The sequence below is a fragment of the Ceratotherium simum genome, chromosome 37 (genome assembly GCF_057802395.1).
Source record: "Ceratotherium simum simum isolate JZ-2026a chromosome 37, ASM5780239v1, whole genome shotgun sequence".
NCBI lineage: Eukaryota > Metazoa > Chordata > Mammalia > Perissodactyla > Rhinocerotidae > Ceratotherium > Ceratotherium simum.
In genome coordinates, this window is record NC_141936.1 from 11043222 (window position 1) to 11068282 (window position 25061).

Consider the following 25061-nt stretch of genomic DNA (forward strand, 5'->3'; position numbering starts at 1 on the left):
AAATCTTATGTTTAACCTGTGTCATAGGGTTATTGTGAAGGTAATGTCTTTTACTCTTAGACTGTAGAACTTTGTTCTATTTGGTCTTTTACATATGCAGTGCATTTGTATAAAATCTTTTGAATTTCAAGGTATAGATACTGCATTAAGATTTAAGATTGGTATCTTGAAGTCAAAAGGAAATAAAAGGGCAAGTTAAAAAGGGACAGCCAGCTGTACATTGTTCCTGCCAAGGTTTTCTTGATAATTGGAGTTGTGTATCATCGCGTTTATACCTCTTCCTCTCTTTCTTTTTAAGCGAAGTAGAAGCAAGTGTGCGTGTGTGTGCGTGTGTGTCTCCTTCTCTGTCTCCGTTGTAGTAGCTATGTGATCGCCACAGCCACCGGGCCAGGTTGAGTTTATAGCACGTTCCATGGGATTCCCTCTTCCCCTTCTTGCCTTCCAGTCTACCTCACTTGAAGAGCTCATCTCTTTCAACTCTTATTTCTAGGAGGGTCCAGGGCCAGGTGAGAACAGATTGTTCTTGAGTGTCACGTTCTCGACTCTTTTCAGAGACCAGCTTTATTTTCTCACCAAGTCTGTTAACGTGACTCTTAAAAGAAAGCCCAACCCTAGCCAGTGGCCGGTTAGGGGTTTCCTTGGCTGTGAGGCTGCTCTCAATCAGGAAGCTCCGAGCATTCTGAGGCTGCCCCTGTGCCATAATAAGACCAGTCCAGACATTCTTTTAAACTCACTCTGCACATGGTCACAAACTGCCTTAGTAGTTATTTATTAGTAGTAATCACAAACTCACTTCATAGTTATTTTCCTCACTTTCACAAAAACTGTTTTATGGTCACTAATATTGCTTTTCCATTTTCACTGCCACTATCCTAGTTCTAAACTCTAATTATAGCTTAGGCTGTTGAAACAAGAGAAGGGAACCAGTATTTGTTTAGCATCTAATAAGTGCCAGGTACTTTACATATGTAATCTCATTTAATTTATAAGAAAAAAGAGTGCTTTATGATAGTTATTTAGGAAATTTATTCCAAGGAGGTAAAATAACTTGCCTGAGTAACGTATCTCATAAATGGCAGTGAAGATTCAAAGGTGGGGTGTGTCTGACTTGGAGGCCGTTGCTTTCTTTGCTGTGCCACTTATTTTTCACCCATATTGGTTCTCTCTGTTTTACTCTTGAAACATATTGTATCGTTAAGACCCCAGAGAAGATGAAATTTTGTTTGATCTTTATTCATCTTTAGGGACGAATACTGTTTGAACCCAGGGATTCATATACCATTTGCTACATATTTGCTGCTTTTCAAATACTAAAACATTTCAAAACAAAATAATAGCAAATATTTAATGTGTTTACAAGTGCCTGACAACTTGTAAATACTTCACATGGATCATCTCATTTCCTCCTCATCAGCCCTGTGTGACAGGTGCTGTTATTCCCATCTTAAAGATAAGGAAACGCAGGATCGTTGGTCAAGTTACTTGTTCAAGATCACAGAACTAAACTGATCGAGTCATGAGTCAAACTCAGAACTAAACTGATCGAGTCATGAGTCAAACTCAGACCGTCTGATTCCAGAAATCAGTCGTGAGAGTAGGATGCACAGGATTGAGTAGATTGGGTGAGCTGGATCCAGGAAGGCTTCTTGAGGTCAGACAGGGCAGGGTGGATTTTAGGCATGATTAAATGTGTCACTTCAGGAAAGAGTTTATCTAAGAAGCAATACTGCAATAGAATTGGCAGTAATTGGCAATTTTATTTAAGAATATAGGGGCAAAATGAGATATCTTATGGGAATCTTTGGGTTTCAAGTAATGATATTTTGGGGAGAGAAAGCTTTTAATATAGAGCTAAAAATCCTAGATTTGAATTCTAGTTCTGCTATTTATCACCTGGTGACTGTGGGAAAGTTTGTAACCTTTTCATTGAAAATGGGCATAGTAGCTATTTGAGGAATAAATGGTTATGTACTTAGTCCATAGGATGCATCACAACATTTAGGATCCACAACAGAAGTTGAGTATCTTAAGACAGAATCCATAGTTGGAGCAGCATTTTGAGAATGAAGGGTTGATAAATGCCAGCCATTGATCAGTTTAAAGTGTAGCTGTCCTTCAATTTGGAAGACCCTGATTTAAAGTTCTGTTATCTCCTGATAGCTTTCTGAAGTTGGGTGAGTCATTCAGCTATAGTTATGACAGCAACCTAATCTCAAATCTTATTTGAAAATGGTAATATTTTACTTATTCTTGTGAAGCATAAATGAAAGAACGTATGTGAAAACAACTTTGTAAAACTAAAGTTCCGTATAAACATAAAATGGTGAATTGAGACTTGTTGCCATGTATTTGAAGGGCTTTTGTGTGCATCAGGAATTTGATATATATATGTATTTTTTAACATTAATACAGGGGGCAGAGTTAGATTCAATGGGAGGAAGTTGAGAGATGGATTTCTGATTAGTATATCTCAGGGAAACAAAATCTGTAAATTGCTAGAAAATGGAGTAGATTACTTTGTGAGATAGAAAGCATTCCAAATTGGCTAGGTTATTTTCATAAACTTTTAAGATTCAGTGAAGCTGTTAAATAGAATTTGATGTGTTTCTTTCAGGTAAAGGCTCATTCTAAGATATGATTGATCAGTGAAGCTTACTGGTAAAGGAAATTTTTTTCCAAATTGTAGGAATAACAGTACTTATATGATGCTTTGTGAAAACTCATTTCTCTGGGTCAAATATTACTCAAGAAGATTCAGGATATGCATTAACCCATTGAAAGCTGTGAGAAGTCTTAACGATAACTTCTGCTTAATCCCCAGTAGTTCACAAATTTATTTGACCACCTGTTATTACCTTGGGAGACAGCAGTGGTCCGAGGAACACACTTTGAGAAATGATATAATACATTTAGTCAGGACTCTTCAGCAGGAAGACCTTTCCCAGTGTGCTGCTTCGGTAACTGTTAAGAGGCTGATGAACTAGTTCTGGTGAGGAATTAGGGCTGGCAGGAGAACTAGTGAAAGAGCCACTTTTGTGATGGGTTTCCTGGAGCCTTGTGGCTTGCCAGCTGCAACTGATCAAAGTAGCTCTGCGACAAAGGTCACCCTGTATCAGTTCGTGGAAGTCTTGAGAATACTCCAGAAAAGATAGTGTTACGTGACAAATTTTTTTTGTGTGTGTGTGAGGAAGAGTGGCCCTGAGCTAACATCTACCAATTCTCCTCTTTTTTTTACTGAGGGAGACTGGCCCTGGGCTAACATCCATGCCCATCTTCCTCTACTTTATATGGGACGCTGCCACAGCATGGCTTGACAAACGGTGCATCGGTGCGCGCCCGGGATCTGAACCGGCGAATCCCGGGCCGCCACGGCGGAGCGCACGCACTTAACCGCTTGTGCCACCAGGCCGGCCCCTTGTGACAAATTTTAATATGCATTGGGAAATTATTCTTGCTATGTGTTGTTCAACCTAAACAAACACATTCTTACACATTTGTGTAGCATAAATATAAAACCAGTGGGGCAATGTAATGATACAAATAATTTTTAAAAACATTTTTATAATATTTTAAAATATTTTTATAATTTGGCTTCAAAATATATTTTGCTAATCTACCTTCTTTTTAAAGTAAGCTAATTTTGACATGATTTGACTATTTCAAAGTATGTACTGCCTGAATAGTTGAAGGTGAGGGATAGCATAGAAATATAAGAAGTAGTTTGTGATCGGAATCTGGATTTTTGTGGAACTTATTTATAGAAAAATTGAAAGATATAAATTATATTTCCAGTCTGATGTGTCTATTTGTAGATGGAGTTTCCTCTCCATTATTTAAAGTTGGCATCATGAGCACATTATTAATGACGTAGTCAGCAGTAGTTACCAGCTTATTTCCGGTTTGAGTTTCATACTCTTCTGGTGACTTGCATGTAGCCTGTGGCCATTAGAATTAGGTAAGAACCAGGCAGATGCTGAATTCTGGAAAGGTGATTCTGCTTAGATTAGGACTTTTTCCCTCAGTCTGAGACATGGTGCTTTGCACCTCTGTCGTGGAGGGAGGAAATAAGAATGAGTGGAGCAGGAGAGAAGAATTTAAAAGTTAAGCTCTTGGTTTCACCCATTTGGGTCTTATAGGGTCATCCATACTGAGTTTAAAAAATTGAGTTATCTTTTAGCCTCTAAGGTGTTGAGTGAGGAGCTTAAAGGGAAAAGGATTGAGTGTTGAGTTTTCTGTATTATAAGGCACCTGTAAAAATAATTTAGCAACTTAAAACTTTAATAGTTCTAATATGTAACCACTATGAAAAATTACAAACAATGATTCCTAATATTTTGAGGCTTTTAAAAAATACATTAAATTTTAAAAAATGAATTACCAAATTAAAAAAAAGAACATTACATGGAAACAGATATCACTGGCCTTTTTGTTAAGAAGGCTTTGTTTTGTTTTACTTGTGAATTTTAAACAACCGTGGTATGTATTTTTGTATAGCAGGTCAGAATAAGAATTAGTTAGAAATTACATTTACTAAACTTACATATAAGTTTATTATTAAAAAACAACAGTCTTCCTGCCGCGTTGCCCGTAATTACCCCTAGCTGATTTATTTTGGTATTTATTTCTGTGTCTATAAATTATGTGCTCGTATGTCTGTCTGTTGATGTTTTTCAATTAGAGCACTACTGCATGCCTCTTAAGGAAGCTTTACCCTACCTCTTCACCCACCGAACACATATTGTACATACTGCTCGTTTTCTCAGTCATTATCGGTGTTCAGCGTTTGTATAGATACAGAAATGCTATCTACAATGAATTGTGTAGGAGTGTTTCCTTTCTTACACTTTTTTGTTTTTCCTGAATTTAATAATTATTATTTTGTTGTTTTCCTTTTCTATGAACCTATCATTCAACTCCAGACTCTTTACTAATTATCTAAATCTTTTCTCAAGCTGTCTACATGCATCTGTTTCATTTTCCTGAAGAAGTGAGGCCTCTGGAGGGCTGCTTTTTATGCCTGGTTACACTGCTTTTAGCCTCGGGATGTTCTTCAGTCTTCTTTTCCGTCTCCTCTTTCTATATCCCACATCATCTTTCTTGGTTTGCTTTTTTTTGTGTGTGTGTGAGGAAGATTGGCCCTGAGCTAACATTTGCCAATCCTCCTCCTCTTTTTTTTTTTTTTTTTTAACTGAGGAAGACTGGCCCTGGGCTAACATCCATGCCCTTTTTCCTCCACTTTATATGGGACACCACCACAGCATGGCTTGACAAGTGGTACGTCGGTGTGCGCCCAGGATCCGAACCTGCGAACCCCGGGCTGCCTCAGCAGAGCGCATGCACTTAACCGCTTGCGCCACTGGGCCGGCCCCTCTTGGTTTGCTTTTTTGTTTTGGTGGAACATATCTTCCGCTTGCTTTCTAAGAAAAAAGTGCTTATGAGATTTTAAAAAGCTTACAACCTTGATGTTTGTTTGACAGATTGGTTGAATATAAAATTCTGGGTTGGAAATTATTTTCCTTCAGAATTTTGAAGAATTACGTTATCTTTTAGCTTTCGATACTGGAACCATTCTGATTTCTGACCTGTTGTACACGTAACCCATTTTTCTGGAAGCTTGCAGATAGATCTTCACGTCCATTATTTAGAAAGGTCATAGTATTGCGTTAGCTGTGGGCTTGTTTTCATTGCTTGTTAGGTGACCAGCAATCTTGGTTTCCCAGGAGTCTGGGGCATTCCCCAGGACTGGAGACTTCTAGCTTTAAAACCAGGATAGTCCCAGGCAAACCAGGATGGTTCGTCACCTTGTCCTTGTTTCTTTTCTCTTTCTGGGTCTCCTATTATTTTGGGTGATTGTCCTCGTGGAGAGTTCTGATCTGATCTTTTTGTTCTTGCTTTCCTTTTTTGTTTTTGCTTTCTGGTGGATTTCAACAACTTCTTCTAATCTTTCTATTGATTTTTTTTTTCATGTTTGCTATCTTGTTTTTATTTTCAAGAGGTTATTTGTTCTCATTTCCTTTTTTATTTAGTTTCTTTTTTTGAGGACATTAATAGTGAGTTTTCTTTGCTTGCACAGTCCTCTTATGCAGGTGGGTTTGATTTGGTTTTGACTTTCATACTAGGAGCGTTTCTTGGATTTTGGTAATTCCTGGTTGTTTCCTCATACACAAGAATAAGGGGACCAAAAATCTAATTTGTAAGCTCTGAGCAGGTAGATGAGATTTGACTGAGATTCACTGCTGAGTGATCTGGTTGGGCTATTCATTATGAAATCTTCTCTGTCGTTGTTTTTAGATCTTTTTTCTTTGGCTGGTAAAATCCCCCAGGGAAGATCCTTTCAGATTCTTGCCTGGACGCGAAGGCCTAACTGCCAGAGTTCTGGGGGCTAAGTGGGAGAAGAGGCCTAGGAAAGAGGCCATATGTCATCCAGTATGTTTATTTATTCTTATCTCCCCCACACCCCATTTTTGGTATGGTGTACCTATTTGCCACTGTGTACTTTAATTGAGAATTTCTTTATTTTGTACTTTCTAAAGAATAAAGGTCTTGTGTTTTGCTGTCTCAGGAGAAGGGGCAGTTATCCAGCTGTGCAAATGGGGGAGGGGATCTGGGGATCTGACTGCTTCATAAACAGCCTATCAACCAATCCTCAGTTTTAACTCTGAAGTCATCCCAGAGGTACCTGGTACCATCAGTTCCTGAACCTTTGTGGGATTCTGAGTGTCAGTGTAATTGGTAGTTTATCTCAGTTTGCTGCCTTCAGTTTTCTGGACTTTCCAGTGCGTTTAGCGCTGGAATTTCTGCTTTTCATCTTCTAAAATTGTGTTGTGATAGTGGTTTCTTCCATTCTGCCCATCCTTGTGGATTTATGCCTCAGATTCTTTTAATGCTATTTTAGTTGAGTTTCAGGAGAAGACAGAAGTGAATGCATGTGTGTTCACTCTTCTGTCTTTACCCAGACGCAGACACTTTTCTATGTATATGCACGTACTTTTTCAGAAGTAGGAGCTTGCTCTATGTGACAGTAGGTGTTGGTTTTTGAGCGCCTGTTATAAACCAGACCCATATTAGACACTTCACATACATTAAGTTTCATCCTCATCATGACAGAAGGAGGTGTAGTATCTATGTTTTAGATATGAAGAAACCAAAGTGCTTTGTTTGCCTAAACATTTATTAACAGACTTTTTTCCTTTCAAAAAGCCTATAAATTATATCATTTTTAATAACTGTATGTAGATGTACCTTAATTTAGTGCATTCCCAACTAATGGGCATTTACATTGTTCTTATAAATTTTTTAATTGACTATAGCTTTGCAGTTTACATCATTATTTCCTTGTTAGGTCACTGGTTATGTTCCTTTTAAATACTGATGTATATTTTAAATTGCCCCTAGAAATATATGAGTTTACATTCCCACCAGCAGTGTAAAAAATGCCAGTTTCTTCACATCCTCATTAACTAACGCTGTGTTCCTGCAGTTTCTATTACCATATTGATGTTTATTTAACCGTTCCCTATTATTGGACATTTAGCTGTTTTCCACTTTCTCATTATTATGAATAATAATGCTTAGATGATTATCTTTGCACGTTTCTAATGTTTTTAATTTGTGTTGCCAAATCAATGCATGAAATAGCTATGCATTGACTAGGAAATAAAAATTTGGCTTAGAAAATTCCATTTGTGATTTAGCTCACTGTCATTTGCAAAACTTATCTTTTATTACTGAGTGATTTTAAAATAGACATCTATGATCCTTTTGTATATGATAGGTTACTTTCCATTTGGTGAATTTATTTTGGCAAACTGTCCATTAATAAAGATATATAAACTTGAAAGTAGACACACAACCATATCAGGTTATACCAGGTTCTCATGATTCTCTGCTGGCTGAAGGAATCAAGAGCTAGTTACTGAAAATATACCCATCGTTAATTAATTCTCTTATTGGATCCAATTTTTCCAGTAGCAAAATGGCCCTATTTTTTTGAGGGAGGGGAGGAAGATTGACCCTGAGCTAACATCCATCGCCAGTCTTCCTCTACTTTGTATGTGAGTCGCTGCCACAGCTTGATAAGGGGTGTGTAGGTCTGCGCCCAGGATGGGAACCCTGGGCCACCGAAGTGAAGCGTGCTAACTTAACCACTATGTCACTGGGCCAGCCCTGAAATGGCCCTATTATTTGATTCTAAACTGAACTCCTCACATGTGGTAATAGTGATGTTATTGGGTGCTTTTTTTTTCTTCCTTTTGTGAAGGAAAAAGGAATGGTTCAAAAAAAACCCTTTGAAACAGATTTGACATGCAAATAAATGGATACTTAATGTAATTACTTATGGCTTTTTTAAATATATAAACAAATTGGAGATTTGTGTTTTAAACATCAATCGTAGTCATCCTTTGGTATCTATATATATAAATGATTTGTAGCAATCTTCTGTATATATTCCCTTGTTTAAGGTATTGGTTTGTGTACCTTATTCGTATTCATTAGTCTACTTCATTTTAAAATGGAGATGTATTTATTTACTGTCTGTAGGAATATGACAAACTATAAGTAAAAAAACCAAGGCATTTAGTATTCTATTTTTTTGTGTGTGTGAGGAAGATCAGCCCTGAGCTAACATCCATGCTAACCCTCCTCTTTTTGCTGAGGAAGACCGGCTCTGAGCTCACATCTATTGCCAATCCTCCTCATTTTTTTCCCCAAAGCCCCAGTAGATAGTTGTATGTCATAGTTGCACATCCTTCTAGTTGCTGTATGTGGGACGCAGCCTCAGCATGGCCGGAGAAGCCGTGCGTCGGTGCGCGCCCGGGATCCGAACCCGGGCCGCCAGTAGCAGAGCGCGTGCACTTAACCGCTAAGCCACGGGGCCGGCCCAAGATATTTAATATTCTAGAAAAATTAGTACTGAAACTTTTATCACTAAGATGTGGTTTAGCTCAGGTCTTGTTTTTCTTTTTAAAATGTAAAAGGATTTTGTTTTGTTTTTATTTTGTTTTGGAGAGGCTTTTTTTTTTTTTTTTATTGATGTTTTAATGGTTTCTAACATTGTGAAATTTTGGGTTGTACATTTTTGTTTGTCCATCACCACATGTATGACTCCCTTCACCCCTTGTGCCCACCCCCCACCCCCACTGCCCTGGTAACCACAGTCCAGTTTTCTCTGTCCATGTGTTGGTTTATATTCCACATATGAGTGAGATCATACAGTGTTTGTCTTTTTCTTTCTGGCTTATTTCACTTAACATAATATGCTCCAGGCTCATCCATGTTGTTGCAAATGGGACGATTTTGTCTTTTTTTTATGGCTGAGTAGTATTCCATTGTATATATATACCACATTTTCTTAATCCAATCGTCAGTCGAGGGACACTTAGGTTGCTTCCACTTCTTGGCTATGGTGAATAATGCTGCAATGAACGTAGGGGTGCATAAGCCTCTTTGGATTGTTGATTTCAGGTGCGTTGGATAGATTCCCAGTAGTGGGATGGCTGGATCATAGGGCATCTCTATTTTTAATTCTTTGAGGAATCTCCATACCGTTTTCCATAGAGGCTGCACCAATTTGCATTCCCACCAGCTGTGTATGAGGGTTCCTGTTTCTCCACATCCTCTCCAACACTTGTTTTTTGTCTTGGTGATTATAGCCATTCTAACGGGCGTGAGGTGGTATCTTAGTGTTGTTTTGATTTGCATTTCCCTGATGATTAGTGATGTTGAGCATCTTTTCATGTGCCTATTGGCCATCTGTATATCTTCCTTGGAGAAGTGTCTGTTCATTTCCTCTGCCCATTTTTTGATCGGGTTGTTTGTTTTTTTGTTGTTCAATTGTGTGAGTTCTTTATATATTATGGAGATCAACCCCTTGTCAGATGTATGTTTTGCAAATATTCTCTCCCAGCTGGTTGGTTGGTTGTTCATCTTGATTCTGGATTCATTTGTCTTATAAAAGCTCTTTAATCTGATAAAGTCCCACTTGTTTATTTTTTCTTTAGTTTCCCTAGTCTGGGTAGGCATGTCATCCGAAAAGATTCCTTTAAAACCAATGTCAAATAGTGTGTTGCCTATATTTTCTTCTACGAGTTTCATAGTTTCAGGTCTCACCTTCAGGTCTTTGATCCATTTTGAGTTAATTTTTGTGAATGGCGATAGCAGATGGTCCACTTTCATTCTTTTGCATGTGGCTGTCCAGTTTTCCCAACACCATTTATTGAAGAGACTTTCCTTTCTCCATTGCATGTTCTTAGCACCTTTGTCGAAAATTAGCTGTCCATATATGTGTGGTTTTATTTCTGGGCTTTCAATTCTGTTCCATTGATCTGTGTGTCTTTTTTTGTACCAGTACCATGCTGTTTTGATTACTATTGCTTTGTAGTATGTTTTGAAGTCAGGAATTGTGATGCTTCCTGCTTTGTTCTTTTTCTTTAGGATTTCTTTAGCTATTCGGGGTCTTTTGTTGCCCCATATAAATTTTAGTATTCTTTTTTCTATTTCTGTGAAGAATGTCATTGGGATTCTGATTGGGATTGCATTGAATCTGTAGATTGCTTTAGGTAATATAGACATTTTAACTATGTTTATTCTTCCAATCCACGTGCATGGGATATCTTTCCATTTCTTTATGTCATCGTGGATTTCCCTCAATAATGTCTTGTAGTTCTCATTGTATAGGTCCTTCACCTCCTTGGTAAGATTTATTCCTGGGTATTTTATTCTTTTTGATGCAATTGTAAATGGTATTATCTTTTTGAGCTTGGAGAGGCTTTTTTTAAAAAAAAATTTTGACTAATTTTCAAGATTTAAGTAAGTCTATATACTGTTCTTCCTTTTTTTCCTTCAAAGTCCTGGTCAGTAAACATTTTCTGTAAAGGGCCGTATAGTAAATATTTTAGGCTTTACTGACCACATACAGTCTTTGTGACATATTCTTTTATTTATTTATTTTTTGTGTGAGGAAGATCAGCCCTGAGCTAACATCCATGCTAATGCCCCTCTTTTTGCTGAGGAAGACCGGCTCTGAGCTAATATCTATTGCCAATCCTCCTCCCTTTTTTTCCCCCAAGGCCCCAGTAGATAAGTTGTATGTCGTAGCTGCACATCCTTCTAGTTGCTGTATGTGGGACGCGGCCTCAGCATGGCCAGAGAAGTGGTGCGTTGGTGCGCGCCCAGGATCCAAACACCAGCAGCGGAGCCTGCGCACTTAACTGCTAAGCCACGGGGCCGGCCCGTGACACATTCTTTTTTTATCACAACTCTTTAAAAATGTAAAAACCATTCATAGCTAGTGGGCTATAAAAAATATAGCCTGCAGCCGGATTTGGCCCACAGCTGCAGTTTGTTGACACCTACTCTAGACTAAAAATTTTAATACAGTAATGACTTATAGTCAGAAGATTTGGGGTTATATGTGATGAATACTCAATCAAAATTAAATGGACTGGTAAAGCCAAGAGATTGGCCAGCGTCAGGCTTGGTTGCATGCAGGAGCTCAATGAAGATGACCCTGTCAGTCCCAAGCCTTGTGACTTCTGACATCCTCACTGGCCCCCCCGCCCCCCCCGCCCCGAAGATACTATTCAATCATTTATATATCAATTTGTAAGAAAGTCTCTGATTTCCTTGGGTCATAGGTCTATCCTTGAACGAAGCACTGTGGTGGAGGGGAGAGGGGATGATGGTGGTAGAGTTGTAATTGCAGATGATGGAAATAGTCTGGCCTGAGTCCCTCTCATATAGTGGGAATATACTGTGAATGACACTTCCCTCAATACCACATGGAGAAGAGGTAAAGTTCCCCGGAGAATTTAAAAAAAAAAAAACAAAAAAACGGGGTGCTCAGAGAAAGGTTACTGGACATTATACAATAGATGTCTATTTTGATCATCTTTTAATATCACTTTAAAATGAATATATAAGTTGGAGAGTAAAAACATTCATGTACTTCAGTGGGGTCATTATTCACTGAATAAAGCTTGTTAGGTCAGTCTCCCCGTCTGCTTGATTTTCAGACAACCTTATCAAGTGCATTTCATTCATGTTTAGTTTTATTCTTAATACAACAGAAGGAATCTTTAGGAAATTGGAAAGTTTACTTAATTATTGCATTGCTAGAATATTATATATCATTGGCGGGGGAGTGCTATATTTTCGTTGTAGGACTATGTAATAGGTCTGATATATGTATACACCATATGAAAGTTTAGCATACCTATAACAGATCATGTAAGAATTAAAAACAGAATAAAAGCATGACAATTAATATGTATTACCTGGTTGTCTATTGCTACTTTTAAGTAACTTAACACAATTAAGAGTGAAAACATACCTTTCCAGGATTGGAATTGTTCTAGCTTTGGTGATTCCAGTAGTAAAGCAGGCAGATCATGTTACTAGTGCTCATTTCTCCTGCAAAATTGGAATCATTTCACAGTACTGTAACGTAATGAGAAATACTTTTAAAATTTCAAGTAGAAAAGAAAAATCAGTCATAAGTAGAAGGTGCCCAAGAACATGTTAACTATTTTTACATTAGTAAGAATCCAGAAAGTAAAATATCTAAGGCCCACAATCTGTTGATTCTTGTAAAGTTGTTATATTTTAAAAATCCAAGCTTAAAATTGGATACCTAAGAGGTTTAATTATTTCACGTTTCAAATGTCACACTTTGCAAAAGGATTCTTTTTGTTTTTTTTAAAGATGAAGCCCTGGACTTTGAGTAAATCACTTGTTCAAAAAAGAGAGTAAGACATGTCTATATTGTAGAAGAATGAACTAATTAGGACTTTTAAGACCATAGTTGTAACTGCCAGTTTCATCTTTATTAAAGGCATAAAGTTATAGGAATATATTTTTAAGAACAAGTGCATGTATTCTATGCTAATATAATAAGGTCAAAAGCTTTGATAAGAGTAATATATCTTCATTTATACCTCACTTCATTATACAAAGGCTTTGTGGATAACAATATATTAATCTGACCTGTGATATTCTGGTTTCTTTTCAGAGTGGCATCATAAAAATAAATGATAAATGCAATTTGGTTGCGTTATAGAGCCTGGGAAAGAGAGGTTGTGTGTGTGTGTGTGTGTGTGTGTGTGTGTGTGTGTGTGTGTATTTCCATGCACATGTGTTTAAATTGGCTTTTAGTAGGTTGTAGGTTTACACTTACATCTTTCCTCTTCTATTAAAATACTCCTTACTTGACCAGTAGAATGGAAGGAAACATTTCAATTCTACAAAAATACAGTGTTTTTGTATGGAGAGTATTAAAAGTTTCCTATACAAACCAGTAAAGCAAAATTTTAACTCCTTGCCAGAAGTATATTGAAGATGTAGTACTCTCTGTTGTGCTTCAAAGTAAGCTTAGGAATTGTGTAGTTGGCTGGGTTATGCACCTTTAAGCAAGTCAGTTAATTTTTTTTTTGTCTGAAAAATAGGAATTATCATACTTTTATATGTGAAAGTGCTTTTGAAAAACTCTATGGCCAGTCTAAAATTTTGAAGATAATATGTTCTAGCGTTGTCAGTTTGCTAAATGGCCAAAAGAAGGTTAAGCTATCTCCATTTTCTAGGAAGTACTTGATCTATCAAACTGTTTAAGCTTCACCTTCCTCTTTTCCCAGAATGTATGACATTTCTAATCTTCTAAAAATGTTTTAGACTTTTGGAAGAATTAAAGTAGTTCTTCTGTAAGGTCAGAGAAACTTAAGTAGTTCAAAGGAACTTATGTAGTTCTTCCAAGGTTTGACTTGATGTGTTTAGAAATGCTGTGTTGCTAATTACCAATCTTCACCACGTCTGTGTTCCCCTGTTCCAGTTTTTGGAGCAGAGATGTATAGATAAAAGACAGCTTTGTCTCCCTTCCTGGGCTCAGGTAGTGTTACAAATAGTGATACCCTTTTTCCCGAGAGAGTGTTATATATAGCAGCTCCTTTACCTTGGACAATAACATGTTTGGGGTTCTCCTAGTTTATCAGGCTAGATGGAGTTACGACAATTAGCCTAACAGTCATTTTACATTATGGTATGATTATGACATCAGTTATAAATATTTTTCTATCCACTCTGTTGTTTTGGTTTTTCTCTGCCCTACTTCTCTGTAACTTAGTACAGTTCTCTTAAAGTTGAACACTAAGAATGGATAAAGAGATTGTGGCACATCTACACAAAGGAATACCACTCCACAATAAAGAGGAGTGGATTACTAATATGTGCAACAACATGAGTTCATCTTCAAAACACTTTATGATTCCATATATATGAAATTATGGGATAGACAGTAGCAACAGAAAAGCAGATCAGTAGTTGTCAGGGGGTTAACTGCAAGAGGCAGGAAGGAACTCTTGAGAGTGATGGAAATGTTCTGTCCTGACTGTGGTGTTGGTTATATGGGTGAATACATTTGTCAAACTCATTGAACCCCATACACTTAAAACTGAGTACACTTTTTTGGTGAGGGAGATTGGCCATGAGCTAACATCCGTTGCCAATCCTCCTCTTTTTGCTGAGGAAGACTGGCCCTGGGCTAACATCTGTGCCCATCTTCCTCCACTTTATATGGGACACCGCCACAGCATGGCGTGACAAGTGGTGCATCGGTGCACGCCCAGGATCCGAACCCAGGCCGCCAACAGTGGAGCGCGCGCTTAACTGCTACACCACGGGGCCGGCCCCACCAGTCTTCCTCTTTTGCTGAGGAAGATTGGCCCTGAGCTAACATCTGTGCCCATCTTCCTCTATTTTGTATATGGGGTGCCACCACAGCATGGCTTGCTGAGCGGTGTGTAGACCCGCGCCTGGGATCCAAACCTGCAAACCCCGGGCTGCTGAAGCAGAGCACATGAACTTAACCATGGAGCCACCGGGCCAGCCCCGTAAAACTGAGTACATTTTATCATATGGAAATTATATTTGAGTGAAGTTGATTAAAAGAAAGTTAAACACCAAAGTCTAAAATAGAGCATGAGTAGTGAAAAATGTAAGAAAGTTTGGTCAAAAAGTATACTCTCACTCAAATTAGCAGTATGGCAGTAGCCCACAATACATTATATTGAATAGTTTATTTTGAATGTCACTGAGTAGATGTGAAAATTTGTGCTAGTGTCCATTACTGTATCGTTGTCGGTGTAAAGACACTTTAGTACTACATGGACTAAGTAATATTAGTGACAAAAATACAACGGTTTTCAAAGTGCTTTATAAGTGAAAGCACTTTATGTTTCTTGGAGTGTTTTAATGTAATGTGCACTCATGGTTTTTTCTCTCTAAATTGTACGTTTTTTAGTCTCTTCTGACTTAGTCACACAATTCAGATAGATAACTATAATTTAATATTTTGTGAAATGTTATTTAAAAATAATTTCTGAATTTTTTAAATATTCGAAAATAGTGATACTAATTAGCTGAATATATTAAGCTAGCTTTATGTTCTGTTCATATGCCATGTCTGTCTTTCAGGTGACGGGAGTGTGTGCCCAGGCAAAGATAATATAATATAGAATATCAGGCATAGATTTGTGATCACATCAGATAATTCTGGTGATATGCTATATAGAAAATTGACCTAAAAACAAAATTGAAATTTAAGAAACCCTTAGGCCAATCTTCTTTCTCCACTTAAAGTTTCATTCTTTGATCCTCTTATGCTAGATTGAAGAGTCTAGATATTTTGGGTGGTCGGGGGGGGGAAGGCCTGAAAGGTATGGTTTAGATTTCTAAATGGTAATGCCTGTCTGAACATAGATTTTTGTCTTTATAGCTTCTGTTTTGTGTTTAAAAATTCTTGAATAGCTTGCTTTTAGCAACTTTATTATATATGGTGTATGGTATAAGTACCATCTCAAGTTGAAAGAACTGAAGTTTTAAATTAAGACTCTGAAGGTCAAGAAGATGTCTAGAATCCTTTTTAGCAACTCTTTCCCAGACCCTTAATTGGGGTTTTTAACAAAATCAAGAGTAAAGAATTTCTTATCTTTCTACTTTAGAGCAGTGAAATGATCAAATGCTAAAACTTCCTGGCAAAAAGCAAGTGATCTGGAGAATTGTTATTATATAATTGGCCTCTGACAAAGTTAACATCTATTTAAGATGATGCTGTAATTCTAATGGAAATATGCTTGTTGACTTCGGAGGCCTTCCCCTATTGGAGGTCTTTGTTTAGATAGAGCTTACCAACCAGTATGTCATCATGTATGATAGCATTGTTTGGGGAAGAGGAGGGTAGACAGATACTCCTGTGGCTTCTCTGTTGTTCATAAAATAGTTATAAACTGTACTTAATTGCTGTACCTTTTTAGAATCTGTTACTTCTATAAAGGTGTTAGTTTCCAGAATAGCATGTAAAGTGTGCTTGATTGACTTTTTCTCCCTAATTATACAGTATTCTGTAAATTGGACATTCTAATAACCTTGAGTTGAAGTGTATATTCCTTGCTGATGGGATGTTATAAAGAAAATAAAGAAAGCATTTTTTTCTGTCAAGCCTTATTGATGAACTTTATATAATATAAACTAGGTGAAATGGGACAGTGTAAAGAGAATGTAGTAAAGTGCTAAATGAAATTTAGTAAAGTCTTCAGATATATAGTGTGTACAAAAAAAATCTCTTTGCTTTAGTCAGTGGAGAGAAGTCGTGGAGGAGTAGAGATGTGAAAGCAACTTTTAAAGGGGTAGGTTTGAGACAAGAGGGACTGTCATTATTCATGGTGTAGGACAGCTTGCGTCAAGGGTGGGCACAGTGAGAAGATTTACCCTGAACCGGAATGCCGAGTCCCCCATTAACTTTCCGGTGAATAGGCTAAGTAAAGGCAAACTATGGAAGTCAGTTCTATAGAGGCCATGGGAAGATTGTATGGACTTTTGACCAGGATGATGGTCTGAAGAATTTTGAAATTTTTAATTTAAGATAACTTCTCTTTTTAAAATTTTACGTTTGTGTTTCACATGTATAGGTTTAAGAAAATCTACGAAGAAGCGCAGTGAATCTCCACCTGCTGAGCTCCCCAGTTTGAGGCGGAGCACACGCCAAAAGACCACGGGCTCCTGTGCTAGTGCCAGGTAGTAATTTGAGTTGTTCCAGTTTATGGTTAGCTGATTATCTGTATTCAAATGTCATCAAATTGCTTAACTCTATAAGTTTTTAAAAATTAGTAAAATTTTCATTTGAATATTGAGTAAAGAAATTTGTTCTAGTATAATCAGTAGTATTATTTTTGTGAATTCTTCCCCAATATTTATTTACATGTTTTTGATAAGTTTTAATCATGCTAGTTTTTGACAACACTTTTATCCTCTACCTTTTCCTCTGTTGCTACATTATTTTCAGAGTTGTTGCCAATAGTTGGACATTTGGTTGTTTTCAGAGTTTCAGTCTGCCAAGTAAAGCTCTGATGAGCATCTTTATGCAGATTTGGGTTATTTTTTAAAGGTAGCTAAATTTCCCAGTAGTGTGATTAATGGATCAAAAGGGATGTCTGTTTTAATGGCTGTAATATTGCCTAGTTAGTTTCTAAAAGTGTTGGCACCAGTTACGAAGTTTAATGGATGAGGGGGAGAGATGTACTTAATTTGCATTTTGTATTACACCACCTACCCCTCAAGGAAAAATGTAGGGTTTCTTTGGTGTTCTTTCACATCCCCAGTTCCCATTTCTCCCAGCTGCTGTTTTTGAGCTCATTTTCAGAAAATCAGCTCTCTTTGATGTGATGCTATATATTATTTCACATACTTTGATTAACTGATTGAGAATTTTCAGTGAAAATCTTTTTCTTGCAGTTCCATCTCAGATTTCCAGGCTTGGTTAGTTGGTCAGGTACCCTCGTGCTGCTAATTATCCACAGCTGTAGAGGACTTTTCCCTCTTTTATATGCAGTTTATTCTCTTTACCAAATGTGCCAAAACCAGTGATGGGGGTGAATGAGATGTTTGCCTTTTTCCTTCTCGAACTCAAGGAAGGAGAAAGGTTGTAGCACTTCCTCTGGTTCTTCTCTAAGGTAATTGACTTGGACTGCTCTTGTTGGTGGTGGGAACAATAGTGACATAAGGAAACAGTATGACTTGTTGCCTGTAAGTCGTAAGAAGAGGACTCCTGCCACTTTAATCTCTACTTTTCCACTTATTTTCTAGTTCTGTCTGGATTGTTTACAATACCTGTTTGCTTTTGAGGTTCCTTGGCAATATTTTTATGAGGACTCCTGAGAAAGTGTCTCAGCTCTTCAGAGCTTTTTGTTCTACATTGATTGGGCCAAATTTTGAATCCATTTTACCCAAGTGTTTATAATCTGAGATAGAGATTGAATTCACTGTGGTTGAAAATTAATTTTAAGCAATATGTGAAGTCATGTAATCTAGTGTCCTGTCTTTCTCTGCAGCCTTCTTTCCTTCTACTCATGACCTCTTTCTTAGTGCATGTGACATTACTTACAGAATACACAGCCATGCTGTTCACAAGCTATCTAGCCCCCTGCCTGGAGCACTCTTCATTTCAAACTTTCTCTGAATTAGTTGAGATTCCTCCTAAATTTAGTGCTTTCGTAGCCTGCTACAGCTGTGTCTTCATCTGTCTTTCGACTAACACTTCTTGAGGGCAGCATCCAGTGTTCAGCACAGTGTGTCACATGATTGGTGCAAATTAAATGTTAAGTAAACAAATTAATTTGAATCTTGTTAGTTTGTAGCTTGGTAAATTGAGTTTGGAATGAGCTATTTCCCTGTGAAGGAAAGATTGGCTAAGCAAATCTCTGTTTAGGGAGGAGTTTTTACTAATTGGTAGAACAAACTCTTCTAGTACTCTCCAGTAATTCAGAACCTTCACTTAAATGTCACTTACATCTGCTTCTTTCTGTTACGCAGCGTTTCATTTCACTGTAGTTTGACTTTAGTCTAAGACATTTTTTTAGTAGTAGATTTCTGCGTTTCCTAAGGTAATTTGGGGAGCTGCTGTTGAAACAATATTAAGTTGTAATAATTTGAGGAAGTCTTTTGTTTCTACCTCATTCTTTCTTACGTGTCTGATACTGTGCCTTAATCCTAAACAAGTGTCTTCCCAAATGTCATCTGTATTTATTTATAAATATTAAATCTTTTATTCTTTATTTGAGAGGATGGAGCTATTGTTCATTATTAGGATAGTTATTTTTTCATAATTTAAGTAATCTGGAATTTATGTGATGGGAATTTTTCCCCGTCTACTCCCCTCTCCATCCCCCCATCGTCAAGTATCAGCTTGAAAGTCTGTATATTGATCCACTATCGACCTAGGAAGTAGGGATCTATTTTAAATGAATTGAATTGTCTCCACAGAAGGAGTTACTTTTCCATTTAGTTGGAAGTGTTAAAAAGTCATTTCTGTCTATAGGGATGACAACAGCTCATAGCAACAACACAAAAGCTTGTATTGTGAATGTGATACAACTTGGAAGAATTTTAAATATACAAAGTCTTGGTTGTTACCCATAGTGATTTTCTGCAACAATTTTTATGTAACAAGAAGAAACTGGCTTTGTGCTCCATGCATTGGAGCTTTGTGCTGCATGGACATTGCTCCTGGTCACTGCTAGTGCTGCCTGTGATGGCATTTTTCTGTTGTAGTCGGCGGGGCTCTGGCCTGGGCAAAAGAGGAGCAGCTGAAGCTCGTCGCCAGGAGAAAATGGCAGACCCTGAAAGCAACCAGGAGACAGTCAATTCTTCAGCTGCACGGACAGACGAAACTCCCCAAGGAGCTGCAGGTAGATTGGCGCTTCTTAGCCCTAAAATGTGCATATGTACCTTACAGATTTAGTTAGAGACAAACTATTTTTTAAGTATGCCAAATATAATGGAAGAGAGGGAACAGAAATATATTAAATGTTACCATCAAATAAACTTTTTGTTCTCTTTTGTTTTGCTTTATAGGTTTGGGTTTTTGATTGGTTGGATTCATTTGTTGTTGTTATGTTTTAATTCTTTTCCAAATCCAAAGTTGTACTAATTATATTCATAGGGCTTTTAGGAGGGAGTCCCTTCCTGTTTAATCTTCTTATATATTGATGAGCACATGTAATAATTGCCTATTGATTGTTTGAAAAATTTAAATTCATAATAAGAATGTAAGGGTATGGTTTAAAATGCTTCAAACGTGTAAATTTTAATTTAGAATGTTGTAACCCCTAAAAAATAATAAGTATTCAGTTTGAATGTATGCAACTTTAAGAATGCTGTTTATATTTTTCTAGACTTATTTTTATTCTTCTTGATATCTAAGCACAGCAAAAATTAAGCTCCTCCCACCACCCTGCCATCAGCTATAAATGTATATCCATTACTAATACTGAAAGAAGGCTAATACTTTAGTGGTTAATTGTGGCTAACAAGTTTTAAAATGCAGTTTGTCATTAACATTTCTCACTAACATTAAGAACAGATACAAAAATGTTACATTTCATCGTTATGAAAATATGGATATGAGTCCCTTAAATTAGGATGATAGCACATAGGGTTTAGGTGTAGGCACATATATTTTTACTTTTGAACAAAGCTCTTTCATGTTTTATTGTTTAATATTAGAATATGTGCTAGTTTTTTTAATGCCCATAGTTGATCATATGTTCTAGTTTGCCAGGAAGGTTCCAGTTTGATCACTACTGTCCTTGTTTTATGCCTGTTGTCTCCCAGCTTTCTGTCCAGCTTAACATTTTTACCACTGATCTTTCCCAGTTTTATATGATAAATTACATGGTGAACTTACAGCATCTCTTCTGGTGGGAGGGACTCTTTTTCCCCTGCCTTTTTCCTAGAATAGTTTTTCCGAAGGGTTAAATGGTAGATTTTTGGAAAAATACAGTCAATTGCTCGTGTACCTCATTGAAGCTCTTTATGACACACAGCCTATCCTTCCCTGTGTTTTAATGTGTATTTCAAGTCTGAATATGGAAGTGGGGCAATTCCCACATGGATGACAGAAATGGAGCTGCTGAGTGTGTTGCTAAAGTGGACTCATTATAGTAATTAGAATAGCTAACAGAGTGTACACTCCATTGCAGACTTGAATGCACTTTTTTAAAAGCACTTTACATATATTTTCATTTAGTATTCAAAGCAACCTACTGGGTTGTGAGTACTATTATCCTCATTTTATAAATGAGGAAAAACGAAGACATAATGGTTAAGCTTGCCCAGAGTTACAAACTAGGATGTGTAACTCTCAAATCCAGGTCTTAGAAAAGAAGTACAGATTTATAACAGCTGTGTTGTTCTGCTTTCCTACGGTTACAAGAGTTTGTTTAATTCCTATGGATGTAATTGGAGGCCAGAATGAGGGGGTGGTGTGTAAAATTTTGTTCCCTGGTGTATTTACCTAGGAGGACAAAAGCTTCAAGGGATTAGGTTTATAAGACTGCCCTTCTAAGCACTCGCCTGTGTTTCATTGTCAGTCATATTTGAAATCACAGTGTGATCTAGATATTTTCCAAGTTGATGTAAAAGATACATGTAGCATGTTCACTGGTATTAAAGCAGCACTAGCTTCATTACATTTTAGAGGCTGGATCCCTTATGAATCCTACAGGAATTGCTCTGCCAGCTCACTAAAGTAGTTCTGGGGAAAGAGGCAGATTACTTACTAGCTTTATATTAAGTTCTTCAGTGTAATGTGCTTTAGTTTCTCAGTGTGTAAAATTGGAATTTAAAGAAAAATAAAACCCTCTAAGTTAGTGTAGAGTACAAATTGATGGTGGTAACTTAGAGCATCTTTTGGCAAGTATCCATTCTTAGATGGCTCTTATATACACTTGGTGTAAGACTCCCTTCATTTGAAACATTTTTTTGGAAATAATAGTTTTATTAATTTAAAGAGATTGATTTAATCCCTTCAGTATTACTTAAATACTCATTTTTTCAACGTTATTGATTTTTAAAGATCGTATCTTCCTGACCTCTTTCAATGGATTCATTGAAATAAGGGTATTTCTTTTTTCACATGTAGATATTAAAGCATTGCTCCATCTTGGGCAAACTTGCTTATATCACCCTGACTTTGCCAGTGTTGGTTACACTTAGGAAAGTTTGTTGATAATCCTCTCCCTGTTGGGTCACTCGGAAGGATCCTGTGATACGGAGATCAACCCTTCTAGCTCTTCATAGAAGAAATGCTAGCTCTTAAAGTTGGAAGTTAAGTGTTTCCCACGTTGTCCTGAGAGTCAGAGGGTTTAGTTTTGGACTTCATCAGAACAGTGCACCCCTTTATGGTGCTGATAAAGTCTTGCAAATGCTATAGATACTAAAATGGGGAATCAGGTATTCTTCACACCTGCAAAACAATCAAATGGTAAGAAAAAATGTTCCAGCACCTACATTTTGCTTTGGGAATCTTAATTTCACAAGAAATGAACAGGATCAGATTGTAAAAAGAAAGCAGCCCAGTTTTGTAAATTTTTCTCTACCTAATTACTTTTGTTTAATAACACTGCAAATTAGATTGCTACCATATCACCTGATGCCAGGGCCCATATAAGGCATAATTGCATTCCTGACAGCCATTCTCCTGGCCTTGCTCACAAGTTTTTGTGACACTAAAAAAATCTTTCTGTTGCCTCCTGTACTTAGGTATCTGATAAACCCTTAGTGGTTCCTGTCAAGTAAAATTAAATTCTATCAGCTTTCTAATATTTTATCTTTGCTTTCTATGTAGGAGGATGCATTGGTTAAAGTATAAAAACTTGGAGCTCCACAATCAAGTTCTTGTGTTCTAATTTAATATATTTTCTCCATTGTTTTCATTCAACTGTGTATTAGAAATTAGATGGTGCTGTGAAGATATGCTAAGACTAGATGAGAGAGATACTGGTTTAAACAAAAAAGGATTGACACCTCTTAGAGTCTGGCATTGGATTTTCTCTGCTTGATAGTCTTATTTTTATATTTGTGTCTGGTGACAGATCTTGTGCGTTGCCCAAGGAGGTTTGACACCTTGACTAAAAGAACTTTGTCATTGACTCCTATTGATTGATTACATTTCTTTACCTGCGTGACTTTACAAACAGCCACCTACAGGCGAGGCTAGTTTGGTTTATCTAAGATTGTAAAACTTAGAGAGCTACAGTGGACAAATGCTTAATACTTGCCATCAAAGGGCTGGCAAGGGATCCTTTTCTTTGGATCTAGTAATTGATTTCTGTCAAAATAGGCACTCCACCTCCATTAAAAATGAGAATATCCCTGCCCTTTCATGTAGTGGTTCTGTGGCTCCCTTAAGGTCAGGACCCCACTATAATAGTCTTAGCTGCTCTTTTAATTCTGCGCTTTTACAAGTTTTATGTCTTGGTTAATGTCTTTGTGGCAGCACAATTTGAGATGTTCATTATTCATTATGTAAGTCATTAGAATAACATGTTTAAGAAGTAACTTTAAGTTAAACTTTTTTTAAAATCATAGCTCGTAGATCTGTAGAATGTTTTAAATAAAACCAGTAGACCCTCTGATAAACTTAAAAAACAAACATTACCTTAATAAGTGAATTTTTGTTTTTTCTTAAAAAATGTATGATTCTGGAGTGTGCTTTAAAAAAACCAACTATTTCCTTTGTCAAAACTTTGTATTTGCTTTCACATAATTGGAAGAGTTTTAAAGCAAGTTTAAGAGCCACTTTAACAAATTCAGTCGTAATTGGGACCTAATAACAGTATTTGTTAACAAGGTTTCTGTATAATGTGAAGAAGCAGCTATACTTGAATTAAAAATTAGTACTGAAGAATATGTTTAAGGAGCTGATAGGGTACAGTTTGTAAGAGTACAGCCTATGAAGTCATACTGCTGGGGTTCAAATCTCAGATCAAGTACAAGTTCAATCTCAAGTACATTCTAAGACACAAAGCCTCAGTTTCCTCATGTGCATGATAAAGCTTATAACACCTCTTTGTATGGCTGTGAGGAAACACTTAGACACAGCCTGCATATAGGAAGCATTTAATAAATGCCACCTGTGAGTAGCCATTATAGTGTGCCGTTATTGATTATCTCTGTTTTCTTCGCCAGCAGTGTGGATTTTGCTAAACTCTGATACCCTTGACTATTAGCATTTCTGGTTAACCTGGAACTCGGAACCAAGGGGTTGCTAACATTTTCTGTAAAGGGCCAGATTGTTGATGTTTTAGGCTTTATACAGGCTCTGTTGTTGCATGAAAGCAACCACAGACAATATGTAAATGATGAGTTCAGCTATGTTTTAATAAAATTTTATTTACAAAACGATGTGTTAGACTGGATTTGGCCTGCAGGCCACGGTTTGCTGACTCCTGTTCTAAACCATACATTTTTCTATGAATTTTTTTAAAAATCCTGGTGAAATGATAGAAAATACTTAATGAGGTGTGAAGAAAAGTATTATAAAGTACGGAGTTGGTGGCTGATATATTAGTATTAGCATCTTTTTCTTCAGAAAAGCTTTTTAAATTCACATATGTTATCCTTGTGCCTCTTTGAACAGTAATGACAGGAATATTCTTCCTGGGTTGCATTCGGTCATTGTCAAGTGTGCAGACAGGGCTTAAAGTATTGTGGATGATGTGGTCATACATAGATTAATCGTATTTGTAAACCAGTGCTTTAGGACTCCATGACACTGAGAAGAGGAACAGTAAAACTGCTGGTTTTACAGGAATATAGTTTCATCTCCTGGTCAGATTCATAATAGAATCAACCTGTTTGCTTAGACTGAATTATTGGTCAGGTTAGCATTTAGTGTAGTAGAATCTTCTGAAGCTGAACTCTTCATTCTACCCTTGCTTTGACGTCTTAGTTGCCCTTTGTTTTTGTACTTCAGTGTTTCACAGTTATCTGTTAGTTGTAACGTGTATCAATACTATTTTGTCCTGGAAATGAAAGTATAATCTTTGCACACTCTTGGAATTAAACAGATAAGTGATTGTGTCAAGACTATCATTCAGACATAAGGCAGACTGAAGAAGGCACACATCTACGTGGAACCTTTCCCCCAAATGTCAGTTTTGCTTTCTCTTATGTTCGTGACTGTTTAATCACCTATTACATATCACAGTGGTTTTAGCAGTATTATTTTCATGGAC

General features: G+C 37.0%; 1 protein-coding gene across 17 annotated transcripts in view; it reads left to right on the forward strand.

Moving 5' to 3' along the window:
* TRIP12 (thyroid hormone receptor interactor 12) overlaps positions 1 to 25061 on the forward strand; it is a 154090-nt gene that overhangs the window by 58681 nt on the left and 70348 nt on the right. For all 17 annotated transcript variants that reach the window (XM_087424728.1, XM_087424727.1, XM_014785371.2 and 14 more), the window contains 2 exons: positions 16956 to 17061; positions 19594 to 19730. In XM_087424728.1, coding sequence (XP_087280854.1) covers positions 16956 to 17061; positions 19594 to 19730 — 243 coding nt within the window. The remainder of the gene's footprint in view (positions 1 to 16955; positions 17062 to 19593; positions 19731 to 25061) is intronic.